General features: G+C 33.6%; 1 protein-coding gene and 1 long non-coding RNA gene across 3 annotated transcripts in view; both read right to left on the bottom strand.

The window, feature by feature from the left end:
- Nucleotides 1–429: 429 nt before the first annotated feature.
- Nucleotides 430–1,870, bottom strand: LOC147760146 (uncharacterized). Its single transcript, XR_015330867.1, has 3 exons — nucleotides 1,490–1,870; nucleotides 973–1,164; nucleotides 430–570 (listed from the first exon to the last, which is right to left on the bottom strand). It is a non-coding gene; the product is annotated as an uncharacterized LOC147760146 (long non-coding RNA).
- Nucleotides 1,871–3,103: 1,233 nt separating this feature from the next.
- The window catches only part of LOC106165417 (uncharacterized), a 76,689-nt gene continuing 62,627 nt past the window's right edge, over nucleotides 3,104–17,165 (bottom strand). The window contains exons 8-10 of one of the 2 annotated variants that reach the window (XM_087019109.1): nucleotides 4,720–4,980; nucleotides 3,942–4,214; nucleotides 3,104–3,565 (exon numbers count right to left, since the gene is read on the bottom strand). In XM_087019109.1, the coding sequence (XP_086875235.1) occupies nucleotides 3,216–3,565; nucleotides 3,942–4,214; nucleotides 4,720–4,980 (884 nt within the window). In that variant the 3' untranslated portion in view covers nucleotides 3,104–3,215. The remainder of the gene's footprint in view (nucleotides 3,566–3,941; nucleotides 4,215–4,719; nucleotides 4,981–17,165) is intronic. The other variant, XM_087019108.1, reaches the window with a different exon arrangement.

Below are 17,165 nucleotides of genomic sequence, written 5' to 3'. Positions count from 1 at the left end.
ACGCACCTCCTGCACACTCCTTGCACATCTCCTGCACACTAACTGCATACCCCCTACACCACAACCAGCTCACTTCTTGCATACCTCTTGCATACCTCCTGCGTATTTCTTGCATACCTTCTGCGTACTTCTTGCATACCTTCTGCGTACTTTTTGCACACTTCCTGCACACATCTTGCACACCTCCTGCATACGTCTTGCACACCTCCTGCGTACTTTTTGCACACCTCTTGTGCACTTCTTGCACACCTCCTGGGCACTTTGTGCATACTTTCTTGCACACTAATTTAAATATTTTATAACAATTTATATTTTATTCACTCATTTTTCAATCAGTAATATTAATTCTACAAAGACAGGTTCTGAGTTACATTTAAAGACGTGCCAAAAAAATATTGTTAAATCTGTTTATCAACAACAAACAAGAGATTACAGTCATATATTGTGCTTTATTAATCAAATTAAAAAATCAAACAAAATCAACAAAATCCAAACCATGTCCATATTTCTCTTCTTTATGTCTTTCTGCCACATTTCTCTTCTTTACTCATCCTGTCCTGCTCCGTCCATCTAAAAAAAAGAGTATACCATAAAGTCCTACAAATTTACCACACTGTGCACAATGCTTTTAAAACATCCAAATCTTAAACATCCATGTGGAGGACAAAAAAACATCAATATACACATTACTGTTTGAGAAGTCCTAAAATCAAGTTCAAGTGTTTATTGTTCATATAAAGAAAAGGTAGAAAGGTAGGCAGAAAATTGTCTTGGATATTAAAAAAAAAAAAAAAAAACGAAGTGCTAAAACTGCTTTGAAGAATACTGTATATACATTTCTCACGCATCTATGTTATGTTGAAATCTTAGGACCCATTTATGGTTGCATTCACTTTTTCACATATTTTCAACATATACTTGTTAAATGATGTAATCAACTTGCAGTTAGTGTTGTTCTCTTTTAAAGCTTACTCTGCATAGCTCTTTCAACTAGAGAATCCTTCACAAAAGAAACTGTTGCTGACAGTTCTTGTAGGCTGAAAAAACTCTCTAGTAACTTCTTTATCAGTTTCGATGAGCCACCAACTATAGATATTCACAGCAAAGTGTCCCTTCCAGTCTTGTCATGCCAGCTTCTGTATGTTGTCCACTCTCTAGGATCACCTGAAATGAACAATTATTCAACAAATATCCATTTGTTCAAGTAACACAGTAAGAGACAGATTTTTTTTAGATTCAACTGCATTTGAAGAAACATTTTGGTGAGCAATTGATCACAGTTTTATAAGAAATGAAGAGACTAAACAGTGATTGCATTCTATATCCTCGTTTCTTTGTTGGCTAAAAGGGAAGTATACATTATAAATTATAACTTATTTAATGTAATATAGATATAATGTTTACAATGTACACTACAAATTAGATCAATTTTCTCATTTTCAATTTGATTAGATGCCCAAATGATCCAATGCATTACTGTAAAACATACCTTCCTCAATCTTTTTTCTACACTGTGTACTTTTCCACTATGCTCCTGAGTTAAAACTGGCTTGATAGTAAACAGCCTTCACTCATTTGCTGTTTGTCTCATAAACAAAGACTTAGACAGGATACCACACATCTGATAACACCAAATAGGTGGTTGTTGTAATTGGTGTAACAATAGCTGCAGGAACAGAGACCTAATAATAGGTGCCAGGCTAACAAAAGAAATTCACAGTTGTTGAATCTGTGGTTGGTGGAGTAGGGCATTCTCTAACATCAGTTGGCTGTTAAACCCTAGGCTTAAAGTGTGATTGAGCATGACTTATAATAAAATGTATCTTTAAAAATATAAATTTGTCCTTGTTTCCCACCCTGTATGAGGGACAGTACTATACCCTTTATGTTCACTTACTTTTACATTACATTATATATATATTAGGCTGGATTGAAATTTCACTTTTTAAAACAGCCAAGGTCAAGTAAAATCCGACTATATGCAAGATTAAAATATGACTATGTAAGGTTGACTTTCAATATAATAGAAGAAATATGAAGCTAGTAAATATCATAAAAAATACTAAAAATACATTTACTGTGTTTTTATCTTTTTGTGAAAATTAACTAGCAAAGTCAAGATTATACTAGTAGGAGCCATGTTTATAATTTACCACAACCCTAGATTTCATGACTGTTTTGATACATCCTGATAATAAACTTTTTTAATGGCTGGCATAGCATTGCAAAAGTTGTGATTTAGTGAATGAGTTTAAAGGGTTGATTAAGCATTTTTCTATTAGATGTTGTTAAACTTTTATTGACCTTGACTTATTCTCATACTTTGAGTGAGGTAAACACCATAGTTTGTTAGAACAATACAATTTATAACTAGCTTTACATAATGTTATTGATTTGTTTGTTGGACTAATTTGGCTGGATTTCTCTCTGGCCTGCGACATAAATACCCACTATAGCTCACAATAGTGTATTATTAATCATAGTGTACTTGCCACTTATACTGTATATGATAATAATTAAAATTTTATATAAGTATTGATTATTTCTAATTGATGGATATAAAGTAAAATGTGTATTGAAGTATTTTGTTTGTGTAATTGTCAATGGCATAAATATGTATCTTGTATTGGTACATTAAAAATAATCAAATGATAAGGTTTTTACTCAAAAATAGCATACCCCGATAAAATTAAAAGCTTGTTGTATATATTTTCAATTCACACAACTTAAAATTTGTAAGTTTCCTGTACACTTGTTGCACACTCCTGACAAAATTGTAAGTTTATTGCATGCTTTCTGCACACAGCTGTTGAAAAACCAAGTGTCTTGCACATTTTCTGCACACTCATGACAGAAAAATTACATTTTCTGCACACTTGTTGCACACTCTTGTTAAAATTTTAAGATTATTGCACACTCTCCGCATGCTTCTATTGAAACAGCAAGTCTCTTGCATACTTTCTGCACACTATCTGTACTTATGGAAGTGTGCAGTAGGTGTGCAACAAGAAAGAACTTTATTGCACACTTCTGCACACTCCCCAAAGCTGTCTACTGCACACTCTAGAGTGTGCAGCACATGTGCAGCACATCTGCAGCACATGTGCTGCACACTTTTCATTTTGCTAAGGGATGTGCGTTGGAGGAAAGGGGGGGGGACAACAAGAAAAACCAGCAGACCTGAACATGACACCCAGATAAAAAATGGTACACGTTTACGGACTAATTATATCAATCCAACCTGCGTATGCACCAGCATCAGAAATTCTCTCTCTCTCTCTCTCTCTCTCACCTGTATAAAACATTTTTTCATCTGCACACTGACTTTCGTGCCAGTCCACAACAGATTTCAAAACCACAGTGTACTTGGTCCCTCTTTTGAGGCCATCAATTGATCCCTTGACTGCAGGAAATTTGAGCAATTTCATTCGCTTTTCTGATGGGTTATCAGCAGGCCAAAGTTCGATATGATAACCCTTAACTATTCCCTGAGTAGGTGGTTTCCAGGACACTTCGGCATAGTTGGTGAAACCTTCCACGTGTACATCAGTTGCACAGAGTGGTTCTAGATAAAAACAAGAAATGTGTTTACAATAAGTAACCAAAATGGCATCTTACTTTACCCTGGTAAAAATACACCCGGTTAAGTTACACAATCAAAGGTTCAACAATAATTTCTGTATAAAAAATAGGTTGTGACAACTCAAGTTTAGTTGTTAGTTATTATTTTACTGAGAGTACCGCACGCAGCCATAGTCTACAAATAAACAAGGTCCTTTCTTTGCCATTCTTTGCTTTGTTCGGGGTACATTAAATGTAAAACAATAAGCCAATTAACTATCAAAATAAAACAAACACACTGAAGTACAAATGCATGGATGGATCTTCCTTCCTGCTAGCATTTCTAAATATATAGTGCAAAAATAATGCTTGACAATAACCTGTAATGAACGATGTCTCATTGAAATCATCACTCTTCGTCCCTTGAAAGACAGCCCTTACTTGTGCCTTGTACACTGCCCCTGGAGTTAATGTTTTTAGTGTTGTCTGCAAGGTTTCAGAAGATACATTTTGTACATGCCCATGAGTGTTCACTTCCCAATACTTGATTTCGAAACTGATGCCATCGTCTTCATGTTTGTTTGGATAATTCCATACTATGTTTGCAGTATGTGCTCCAGGATTGACGGCAATACCCTTGGGGGGCAAAGGCGCTGTAAAATAAAGTAATGAGAGCGCAGATATTAACATTTTCCATCTACTAATTCAAGTTTCTAAAATATATAGCAACACAAGGATAAATCATTAAAAAACCAATAATGGCAAAAATGTCACTTTTCAGTTACTATTTAATTGCTACCATATGGCATTTACCTTTAATGTATCGTTGCACATCATGCAATAGTTGCAAATAAATAAAAAAACGTTTATATTTGATCAGTCATTTAAAGCGTTCTCTCCTATAATTGTGACCTGTAAGGATTTTTTATTCTATTTTTTTTACTTTCAAAAAGATTATTTCGATTTCTTGACTTTGACTTTACTAATCTGCTAAGCATCAATAGTTAAATTATTTAATGGTATGAGAATATCCTGTTGTCAAAATGTAATCGCCATGAATTTTTCAAATGTACAGATACATGTATACAGCATGGTTCACAAATAACCAGATTGCGACTGGAGTACGGGTGAATTTTCAAATATATATTTTGTACATACCTGTGCAGAAATCGTGAGATATAGTTGCACTTCTCTTTGATCCTTTTACCGTCTCGACGGACACACGGTAACATGACGCAGGGTGAAGACCAGTCCAGTATTGCCTGAGCTCTTTTGTTAGTATTTCATGTGTATTTTTAGAAGTAAAGTCAGTGAGAGTGACAATCATATGGTCATAATGGCCCTTTGGATAGTTCCATTTTATGATGGCTGTTGTAGTAGACACAGACGTAGCAAAAATTATTTCTGGCGGGACAGGATCTGCAAGAACATTTACATAATAATAATAATAATAATAATAATAATAAACCTGCAAAGTTCAACCCCCACCTCCCCGTGTTGCAGGGTGGGTAACGTGGCATGGCAATCCAGCCATGTCCCGGCAAATGGGCTCTGACAACTCAATCAATATTATGAGTCAAACACACCAAAACATATCTTGTTATCAGTGTGGCATATATGCTGAAAAAAGTGAAAAAAAAAAAAAACCCAGCATAACTTCCATAAAACTGGCCCGATAGTGCAAATTTTCAAATTTGACTTTTGTATTGTGATTATTCATCAGTTCTGTAAGTTTCAAACCAGAAAGTAAAACGGATTTTCACTTATCATGTTATCGGTGTTGCATACATTCTGAAAAAAAGTGAAAAAAAAAGCACAACTTCCATATAAATGACCCGATCATGCTGATTTTCAAACTTGACCTGCGAATTATGAATACTCAACATTTCTGTAAAACCAAAATCTAAAATGGTTTTTCATTTATTGCATTATCAGTGCTTTATATATGCTGAAAAAAGTTTAAAAACATCATAATTTCCATAAAAATGGCCCAATCATGCTGATTTTTGTATTTGACCTGCGTATTATGAATATTCATCAGTACTACACTTTTCAATCCAAAAGAAAAAACAGTTCCCCACTTATGGTATTTTCGGTAAAAGTGCACTGCGACGATGGTGATGACGGCAACGACAGACGCCAGTGATGGCCATGTGTACAGACAAATCTGTGTCTGTACATAAAAATCATAATTCAATAGATTTTTTTTCTAATTACAGTTGAATGTCAGTCCTAACAATCATTCTTGTTAGTTAAAAAAATACAGAAAATGTTACAAAGTAACAGTACAGAGCTCCTGGTGGACAGGAGTGAAAAGTCACATCTTGAAAATGCCAGTTTGAAAAAAATAAATAAATAAAAAAATAAAGGAAAAATTATTAAAAATTTTCCACTAAAGCTGCCACTCAATCTGTATTACCATGATATTAATCATCCCACTTGAGTTTAAAGATAATAAAATTTTAGCATGTGTGCTTTATGTAATCTCTTTTAATGGCCTCTTCAGACTTAAATAGGAAAGCTCTGAACTTAGCTTATTATCAGGGGGCGAAGTCGGTGAGTCAGAAACAACAGAACTGCCGTCTCGGTTCCAAAATCAGAAAAGTTGCTTTTTTCAATTTCACTAAGATTTTTATTACAGATTACTAGCCAAAATAACATTTTGTCACGTTTATCTTTTTACTTTCCATTGAGAAACTCTGGAAGATAACGTTCACACACACCTAATGAATGTCAACACATATTTTACTTTTGACTTCATTCAAGGACGCATGAATAGAATACTTCCACTGTCCCTCAGCTCTGATCCCAAATAAACCGTATCATATGCTTACCCAAGAGACTATTACAGACTGACCACCCATCCTATCCATATACCACATACTTAATGCTACAATGGAAAAAAATGAAACTTTTAACAAAAAAAAAACTTCAAGAATAAAGCAGAAGATAATGATGCTGATGCATAAGGCTTCAGGCCCATGAAAGTTCAAGCCCACACTTTGAAAATGCCAGAATGATAAAAATACACAAAAAAACAAGGCAGCAAAGCTGTCAAATGTACAGACAAAAATCAGGAAATAACTATGCACAAAATAGGCTACTGTCAATTCTGATGCAAAAGTACTTTATGTTAAACTGCAAATTCAAAATCAAATTTTAATTATGCTCAACAGGCAATACCAATGTAAGTAAAATGTGTAACAAGCATAAGGCTTCAGGCCCATGGGAGTTCAAGTTCACACTATGAAAACGTATAACTTCCAGAAAAAGAAGCCAATTAGACTGCTTTTCCAACTCAGGCTGCATTTTAGTCCTGTATTTCTTTTTTGAAAGTTTGGCAATCATAAGTAACATGGTTTTCCCATAATGGTCATCATGGCGGCAACACCCAAAATTGTGTTTTCTTCTATTCTGATGCAATATTACATAATGGTTAATAGCATAATGACCGTCAATTTTTAATAACAAAATACATGTATCATGGATTTTCAGCAAATGTGACTAGCATGGGTCTTCAAGCCCGTAGAACTTCAAAGTCACACCTTGAAAATGCCAATATGTGCAAAATTAAATTTTCACAAAAAAAACTGTTTAACTGGCAGTAAGAATTACCAAACAGACTGCATTGCCTACTGAAGCTGTATTTCAGTCCCATGTTTCTTTCCTGTAAGTTTGAGAACAGTAAGTGACATGGTTTTTCTTAAATGGTCATCATGGGAGCAGTGCCCAAAATAGTTTTTTTTTTCAAATTTTGATGCAATATTACAAAATGAACAGCATAATGACCATCAATTTTTAATAATAAAATATTAGTATTATGGATATTCAGAAAATGTGACTAGCAAAGGTCTTCAGGCCCATGGAACTTCAAAGTCACAACTTGAAAATGCCAAAATGTAAACAAGACAGCACTGTTCTAAAATGTTTTTTTTTTCCATTTTTAACAATTTTTAATATAAAACACAAGTACAAGTTTACTGCCATTTTTATATGATCAACTAAGAAAATTGATGAGATGGGGAAAATATCAATAGAGCAGTGTGAAATGTACAATTTCCTCCATTCTGAGATTCTGAACATAGTGAATGATTGAATTTGACAAACTGCAATGATATGAGTTTATTTCCATTTTTGAAACATTATTACACAATACACGATATTAAGTTTACCATCATTTTTACAAAATCAACTAACAATGTTGTAAAGATGCAGGAAAGGTCAAACAAACACTTTTACATATCTTATTAATTAAATAATGAAACTGTTAACATGCCTAAGAATTGAATCTGAGGAAATGTAAAAAAACAGCATAACTTCTAAAATGATGGCTCGATTATGCTAATTTTTGAACTCAACCTGAGTTTAACAGGATTGACCACTCCTGTGAGTTTAATGACAATTGGCCTATCTGTTTTTCTTATATTGTGTTTACAATATTGCATATATGCTGAAAAGTAAAAAAAAAGCATAACTACTAAAATAGTGGCCCGATCATGCCGATTTTCGAACTTGACCTGCGTTTTAGTAAGATCAATTATTCCTGTGAGTATCTTGACAACAGGCCTATCTGTTTTCCTTGAAATGTGTTTACAGTGTTACATATATGCTGAAAAGTGAAAAAACAGCATAACTTCTACAATAATGGCCCGTTCATACTGATTTTCGAACTTGACCTGCATTTTATGAATATTTATCATCTCTGTAAATATATCTGTGTCTGTACATAAAAAAATAAAAACTAGAGGATCAGAGAGGCGATACCGCCTCCGGATATTGTACCACCAGCTGGAGTAAGCGCATTCGTATGGACCCCCCCCCTCCAAAAAGGGACACCATCACCAGTCTTGTGCTTGGCAAGCTCTATAAAATGCAATCAACAAGAGTTCTCAAAATATGCAAAAAAAATATAACTAAAAATGGTACAATCAAGCAGATTTTCAATTTGACTTGCATTTTCCTACCCTTGATCACTCCTTTATTCTCTAGATAAAAGGCCTATTGGTTATCCTTGAAATGTGTTGTCAGTGGTGCATATATGCTGACAAAAGAGAAAACTTAGTCAGAAACAACAGAACTGCCGTCTCGGTTCCAAAATCAGAAAAGTTGCTTTTTTCAATTTCACCAAGATTTTTATTACAGATTACTAGCCAAAATAACATTTTGTCACATTTATCTCTTTTACTTTCCATTGAGAAACTCTGGAAGATAACTTTCACACACACCTAATGAATGTCAACACATATTTTACTTTTGACTTCATTCAAGGACGCATGAATAGAATACTTCCACTGTCCCTCAGCTCTGATCCCAAATAAACCGTATCATATGCTTACCCAAGAGACTATTACAGACTGACCACCCATCCTATCCATATACCACATACTTAATGCTACAGTGGAAAAAAAATGAAACTTTTAACAAAAAAATTTCAAGAATAAAGCAGAAAATAATGATGCACACACTAAAAAGGATACTGTCAATGCTGATGCATAAGGCTTCAGGCCCATGAAAGTTCAAGCCCACACTTTGAAAATGCCAGAATGATAAAAATACACAAAAAAAAATAATAAAAACTAGAGGATCAGAGAGGCGATACCGCCTCCGGATATTGTACCACCAGCTGGAGTAAGTGCATTCGTATGGACCCCCCCTCCCCCTCCAAAAAGGGACACCATCACCAGTCTTGTGCTTGGCAAGCTCTATAAAATGCAATCAACAAGAGTTCTCAAAATATGCAAAAAAAAATATAACTAAAAATGGTACAATCAAGCAGATTTTCAATTTGACTTGCATTTTCCTACCCTTGATCACTCCTGTATTCTCTAGATAAAAGGCCTATTGGTTATCCTTGAAATGTGTTGTCAGTGGTGCATATATGCTGACAAAAGAGAAAACCTAGGGGCAACAATGGGCACATCTCTGCTAGTTTTAAAGATATGAGAGGCAAGAAAATATGCAAAGCTCAGTTCATGGTGAAAAAGTAGGTCAAAGGTCAATTTCAATATCATAGTATATGAATTTCTATTCAAGTTCAATAGCAACCATGGGCATTTCCTTGCCAATTTTGCAGATTTAAAGACCAGAAAACATGCAAAAAAGCAGTTCATCATAAAAAGTAGGTCAAAGGTCAATTTCAAGGTCACAGATTGCTAGTGTATTACTTCCTATTCAAGTTCAATAGTAACTATGGACCTATCTCTGTCAGTTTTGGAGATAAAGTGGAACGAAAATTTGCAAAGTTCAGTTCATAGTAAAAAGTAGGTCAAAGGTCAATTTTAAGGTCACAGTAAATTGCCAGTATATGACTTTCCATTCAAGTTCAATAGTAACTATGGACCTATCTCTGTCAGTTTTGGAGATAAAGGAGAACAAAAATTTGCAAAGTTCAGTTCAAAGTAAAAAGTAGGTCAAAGGTCAATTTCAAGGTCACACTTAGTTTGCCAGTGTATGACTTCCTATTTAAGTTCAATAGTAACTATGCACCTATCCCTGCCAGTTTTGTAGATAAAAGGGAACGAAAATTTGCAAAGTTCAATTCATGGTGAAAAGTAGGTCAAAGGTCAATTTAAAAGTCACAGTAAATTGCCTCTAATGACTTCCTATTCAAGTTCAATAGTAACTATGGACCTATCTCTGCCAGTTTTGGAGATAAAAGAGAACAAAAATTTGCATAGTTCAATTCATGGTGAAAAGTAGGTCAAAGGTCAATTTCAAGGTCACTGTAAAATTGCCAGTATATGACTTCCTATTCAACTTTAATAGTAGCTATGGACCTATCTCTGCCAGTTTTGGAGATATAAGGGACTAAATGTTATAATTTTGGAGTTACAATGATGTGCCATAAATTTCCAACAGAAAAAATTAATTAAAAAAAAGAAAAGGTCATTTGGGTTGAAATTCTTGAAATGGGAGGTGCTCAGAAGTTCCAGCTATTCAAATTTCATGAAATAATGTCATTTTTGACCAGAAGTTGTTTGCGCTGGCGGTACAAATGGTTTCGGTCCCGTCCAGATCGTTCCGCCAGCTCCACCGGACGGCTACCGTTACCGCTTCTCCTCCTAGATGGTAAGGGCCCCTGTACCCATCTCTTGGATTTAGGTCACCTATAATCTCAACTCGTTCCACGTAAAATTTGGGCTTTGTCGGTATTGGGGTCTGGGTGTGGCACTCATCGCAATGCACCCTTGTCCAAAAATGGCAAAATTAAATGCTAATTATCTACCCTACGGAAGGGGCTATGGGAAAAATTTCTACAGACGGCTTTCCAAAAGTCATATGTGTAGATTTCAAATATGCCCTTGGATTTGACCTTTGACTTTTACTTCAAGGTCAAACGGGCCAAAATTTTCAAAAAAATAAAATTTCTTACGAAAACATTTTTTTTTGCCCTGTTATTCAGACACCACAAAGACTTAACCAATAATATAATTGGAAAGTGTTACCCTTCAGGTCATCTTTCATCTCCGTGAATTTGGGGTCAATCGGTGCATTTTCATGGGAGTAGCGGCCATAAGATGCCGAAACTGAAAACTGTCTCTAATTCGGGAACCGTTAATGCTAGAGACCCATTCTTTTTTGCATTTTGTAGAGCATGTAAAGCCCAACACTCGGTGTGGTCTCTGTTTTTTTGTATTCCAAACAGTTTTCGAGTTTCGCTATCAAAAGTTACATATTGGTGGTGAAAGCAAAATGTGCAGTACGGTATAGTGAGGCGGCTAAGCCAAAAAATTGTGCAATAGATGATAAAAGCATGGAACTTTCCACGATGAATGACCATTGGGTGTTCGTCTATTTTGGATCGGGGGTTGACAAACACCCAATAGTCATTCATCGTGGAAAGTTTCATGCTTTTATCATCTTTTGCACAATTCTGGGTATAATTTGGACTTAGCCGCCTGACTACTTTTCACCATGAACTAAACTTTGCATATTTTGCTTCCCTTTTTTCTCCAAAACTGGCAGAGATAGGTCCATAGTTACTATGGAACTTGAATGGAAAGTCATATACTGGCAATCTAAATGTGACCTTGAAATTGACCTTTGACCTATTTTTCACCATAAACTAACCTTTGCAAATTTTGCTGCCCTTTTATCTCCAAATCTGGACTTACAAACTCTTGTAACTTTTCACGTAACTTTCCGGAAGTGACGTTCAGTCCATGAATAACCCACATCGACGTATTCCACTGCCGTGCTTTGCGTCGATAAAACGCTTATCTTGACATGAAAATTTATTGAAATGTATTGAGAATCATTCAGAAATATGTGCCCCGACATTTTCTTTCAAGTTTTCATCGGAAAATCCACTCAAATTGAATGTGCTTCCTCCGACATGCGAGCTCAGAAATCGGACTTGGCTCCTCTTGTGGGATTCCCCACGTTTGCTATGAAAACGTTCAATTATATTCCCTAAAGTAAGTAGTTTATTATAAACACTCACCACATTGTTCAAATTTGACACCTGCGTGGATTTCATGCTGTCTTTGTACACCAAAGTCATACAAATAAGTTCACTCAATATATGACATTCAATTTGAAAAAAAAAATGTATTCTTAATTTTAATGTATAAACTTTGTTACTAAGTAAGAGTGGGTATAAATGATTTTTATTCACTGTGATATCAATTTTTATTATGAGGAGTGAATGTAATTTTCATGTTAAGCCACAAATAATATTAATAATAGAAATTAAGTCACATGAATAAGTTGGCCCATTTTTTTTTCAAAAATAACATTTCCTTTAATATAAATAATACATTTGATTCATTAATGGGTGGTGGTGTAAATGTAGAAATATTTCTTTCTTTATACCTTTGTTGCTACCATAAAGAGTGAGCACATTTTTTTTTCATGTCAGAAAAAAATGCAAGTTGCATTGCACTGGTACAAATGAACATGTACCTACAGGTTGGTTAGTGCAATCAATAAAGAAATGAAAATTAAGGAAATTTTAAATAAACAAAAACATAATAATAATAATAATAATAATAATAATAATAATAATAATAATAGATCACTCAGTACTCAATCACATTTTCAATAATTTCAGGTATTTTTTATATTTATAATATTTACTAATTTACACTCACTGAAAACCAAAAATATTCTTTCCTTCTGAATTTTTCACCAAAAGTTGTCAAATGCAATGTAAATACTTTACAAGTGCCCGTGTTCTTGTTTTATTTCACTGCAGCTGAGACTTAACAAATCTTGACAAAGATTGAAGTAGCATGTGTATATTTATGTGTGTCTGACACAGTATACATTAATGACACATGACTCTGTTGCTGTGTACACCCAAAATTATGTCATTTTAGGTGTATTCAATCATTTTTGTCCTTGAAAAGTGCTTGAATTTGATCTTACATAAGTTTTTGACCTGGGTGCATGAAGGCAGTAATTCACAGGAAGGGAGACGACCCTTTTTGGACATCATTTAATTTCTTTTTTTTTTATCATTAGTGTGTAAAAAAATAATTTAAATGATATTTTTTTTCCTTGTTATGTAAACTTATGAGTGACCGTACATTGTTCTCATTTGCATTCAGAGTCCTTGAATAGTAATTGAATTAAAGTCTCAAAATTCCTATAAAATCCTTAAATTTGTCCTTAGTGTTCCTGTATGAATCTTGACTTTGCACACTTTAATCATAGAAAGTTATACAAACATCTATGATAGCTCATAAAAAATGAAATATAAAGTAAAAGGTGGTAATTATCCCTAAAACCGACTTGCTCTGTGACTACTAATTATAAGCTAGAGATATAAGCTGAGATATACTTCAAAGCATAATTATAAGATGTTTTTATTTGTTTACTCAAATTGAATAATTCAGTTACCTGCAAATAGAATGAAATTCACTGTAAAGTACATGCAATTTTAGTTTTAGCCATAAAAATTGTGATAAGAAATGCAAATTAATTCTTTATCCTTAAACTTAAAGTTATTATTATGTTATTATTATGATAAATAAAAAAATCTTTTTACATTCATTATTATTGCAAAAGACTGAAATGTTTTACTTTAAAATAGAAGTTTAATAATGAAATACAGTGATTCCTTTGGCAAAAATATTTAATTAAGGTGTATTCTGGTTTTATTTTGCCTAGGACTGCAGCAAGTACATGGTACTAAATAAATGCAAGGACTTAACTTTGCAATATGGAATCAATTTCAAAAATGAAATAGTAGTAAGAAAACAGCTACAATTGTCTGTATCAAGTGTAACCTAAGCGTGTGTCAGTTTACTCTGTAACTTTTTAATAAGCACAATATTTTGCAAGGAAAGCCATAAGTGGAAAACTATCACAAATGCCAACATGTACAATCTTTTGCTAACCCGCACATTACAAGTAAGTCTTTGGGGGTATTTAAAACAGTTTTAAGTCATTTGTTTTTTCCATCAATGATGACTACCTCATTATTTGAACTGGATCTCCTTCATTTAAATGGATAAAACGAGCCTTTTAAATTAATCAAAATACTATTTAAATATCTAAAATCATTAGAAAGTAGATGATAAGTCATTATAATAATCACTGAAAGCTGCCACTTCATTATTATTTACAAAACCTACAAAATGAAGTAAATGAAACTTATACATATTTTTAAAGCATCCATCAGCTGATCGAGGTCACCACGTTGCCAGAAAGGGGGTCAACATTTGCAACATTTTATGTACACTTTTCAATTCCTTTGGCAGCCTTTTGATACTTTTTGATACATGGTGTGCAGCATATCATTTTAAAGCATTTGAAATGTGCTTTTTTGTGATGTGTAAGACAGATGTTTTCTCCACCACATGTATGGAATAGAGGCATAAGAACCTGAGTCAATGAATTGCCGAAAAAAATGGCGATTTTCAGACACACCTTCACGACAAAATCTCACAGAATTTTTGTAAATAATACAATGACAGCAAACATTATACATCAGTTGAAAGATAATTTTCCTCCAAACAAAACCTCATCTAATTAACTTGGTGTTCTGGTATAATTTTAATTAATTCACTGACTAAACATGTATCTCCATCCTAAAACAAGGCAGCAAAGCTGTCAAATGTACAGACAAAAAACAGAAAATAAAGATGCAAAATAGGTCATTTTGTCAATTTTGATGCAATAATAAATAATGCTTATAATAGCACTGTCAATCAACACTGAATTTTAATCATGCACAACAGGTAACGTGCTCAATAACAGGAGCAGATCCAGAGGTATTTTCTGACAGTATTCCAAACTATATTTGTTGATCCATCCTACACTTTTGATGGTCTTCCAACAGAAAAAAATTGATACCAGTCAATGTAAACTCTAAAATCTGACCGTCATCTGAAAGACCCAGAAGACGGCCTCAATCCACCCCTGCAATAAGATTATAGTTTCTGGACCATGAGAGTTCAAATTCACATAATGAAAATCCCAATATTTGAAAAATGTTGACAGTGCATAAAATAATGTTACATAATGTTTAAAGACATAAAAACCTATGCAACTGCTTATGTGGAAATACAGAAAATCTGAAGAGCTTCAGGTGGATGGGAGTTGAAAATGCCAGTGTTTAGAAAAAAATTAAAAAGAAAACACAAATAAAAAAAAATTTTCCAATAAAGCTGCTATTCAAACATTTAATCTTGCTGTATTAACATGATATGAATAATCCCAATGTGTTTGAGGATAATAAGGCACTGTTATTCATCTATAGCATTAATGTTGGCATTGCACAATTTTTTTTTTTTTTTTTTTTTTTTTTTTTTTGTAAACTTATTTGCAATATTAAACAACATTTACCTGCATAATTAGCACCAATCCCTAATTATGTGACACAGTTAAGAGAGCTTAACCTATAGGACTTGAATGGGAAATCTCAACGTGTGTTTTATGTAATCTTATTTAATGGGCACTTGAAAATCAATTAGGCAAGTAATTTTATAGCTCTGAATTTAGCTAGTGATTATCCCAAGGGACAATTACCACCATCCATAAACAGCAGCCCCATATAGCACTCCATAGAGCTGCCAAAACAGAAAACAATCACACTGATTTCCAACACAAGCTACACTTCAGTCCTATGAAACTTTTCAGTAAGTTAGAATATCATAAGTAAAATGGTTTTTCCTTAATGGTCATCCCAGCAGCGATGTCCAAAAAAGGTTTTTTTTTTTCATCTTTTATGCAATTTAACATAATGCTTAACAGCACAATGGCCATCAATTTTTAATAATAAAGAAAATGTATCATAGCTATTCAAAAGATGTGACTAGCAATGGTATTCAAGCCAATGGAAGTTCAAAGACTAAGTCACACCTTGAAAATGTCCATATGTGAAATTTTTAATTGTAACAAAAAACTATATAATTTCCAAGAAAGTTAACCAATATAACAGGTTTTCCAACTGAAGCTATAATTTAGTGCTATGCTACATTTCTGTAAGTTTGAGAAGAGTAAGTGACTTGGTTTTCCTTTAATGGTCACTATGGAGGCATTGTCTAAAATGGGGTTGTCTTCAATTTTGATGCAATATTACATAATGCTTAACAGCATAATGACCATCAATTTTTAATAATAAAATAAAAGTATCATGGATATTCAGAAAATTTGATATGGAAAGGTCTTCAGGGCCATAGAAGTTCAGAGTCACAACTTCAAAATGCCAAAATGTACACAAGAGATAACTGTACTGAAATGAATTTCTTTCCACTTTCAACACTTTTTTTTACATATATCAAAATAATCAATTTACTGTCGTTTTTAAATGATCAACTAAGAAAGTTGTTGACATAGGAAAAATATCAATAGAACAATTTTAAATGTCCAATTTGTTCCATTCTGAGATTCTGAACATGGTGAATGATTGAATCTGACAAACTGTAAAGATATGAGTTTATTTCCATTTTTGACACTTTATTACAAAATGCACAGTAACAGGTTTACCATCATTTTTATATAATCAACTAACAATATTGTTAAGATGCAGAAAATGTCAAAAGAACACCTTTACATTACTAATTAGTTCACAAATGAGATTGTTAACATGCTTAAGAATTAAATCTGAGGAAAAAAGACTTATATACAAAAAAAGGCACAATTTCACCAAAACTGAACCGATCAAGCTTATTTTCGAACCTCATCTGTATTTTAGTAAATCTGATCACCCCTGTAAATTTCAAGACGATTAGCCAATTGATTTTCCTTGAAATGTGTTATCGGTGTTGCACATTTGCTGAAATAGTGAAAAAACAGCATAACTTCCATAAAAATGGCCCGATCAGACTGATTTTCGAACTTGACCTGCGTATTATGAATATTCATCATTTCAGTAACTTATAAGCCAAAAAGTAAAACGATTTTTCGCTTATCGTGTTATCGGTGTTGCATTTATGCTGAAAAAAAATGAAAAAATGGCATAACTTCCACAAACATGGCCCGATCATGCTGATTTTCGAACTTGACCTGCATATTAAGAATATTCATCAGTTCTGTAAGTTTCAAGCCAAAAGGTAAAACGGTTTTTCACTTATCGTGTTATCGGTGTTGCATTTATGCTGAAAAAAATGAAAAAATAGAATAACTTCCACAAATATGGCTCGATCATGCTGATT

Source organism: Lingula anatina, chromosome 8 (genome assembly GCF_051362555.1).
Source record: "Lingula anatina isolate TDL-2025a chromosome 8, LinAna3.0, whole genome shotgun sequence".
NCBI lineage: Eukaryota > Metazoa > Brachiopoda > Lingulata > Lingulida > Lingulidae > Lingula > Lingula anatina.
Note: the sequence above shows the minus strand (reverse complement) of the source record. Positions and strands in the feature narration are given on the sequence as shown.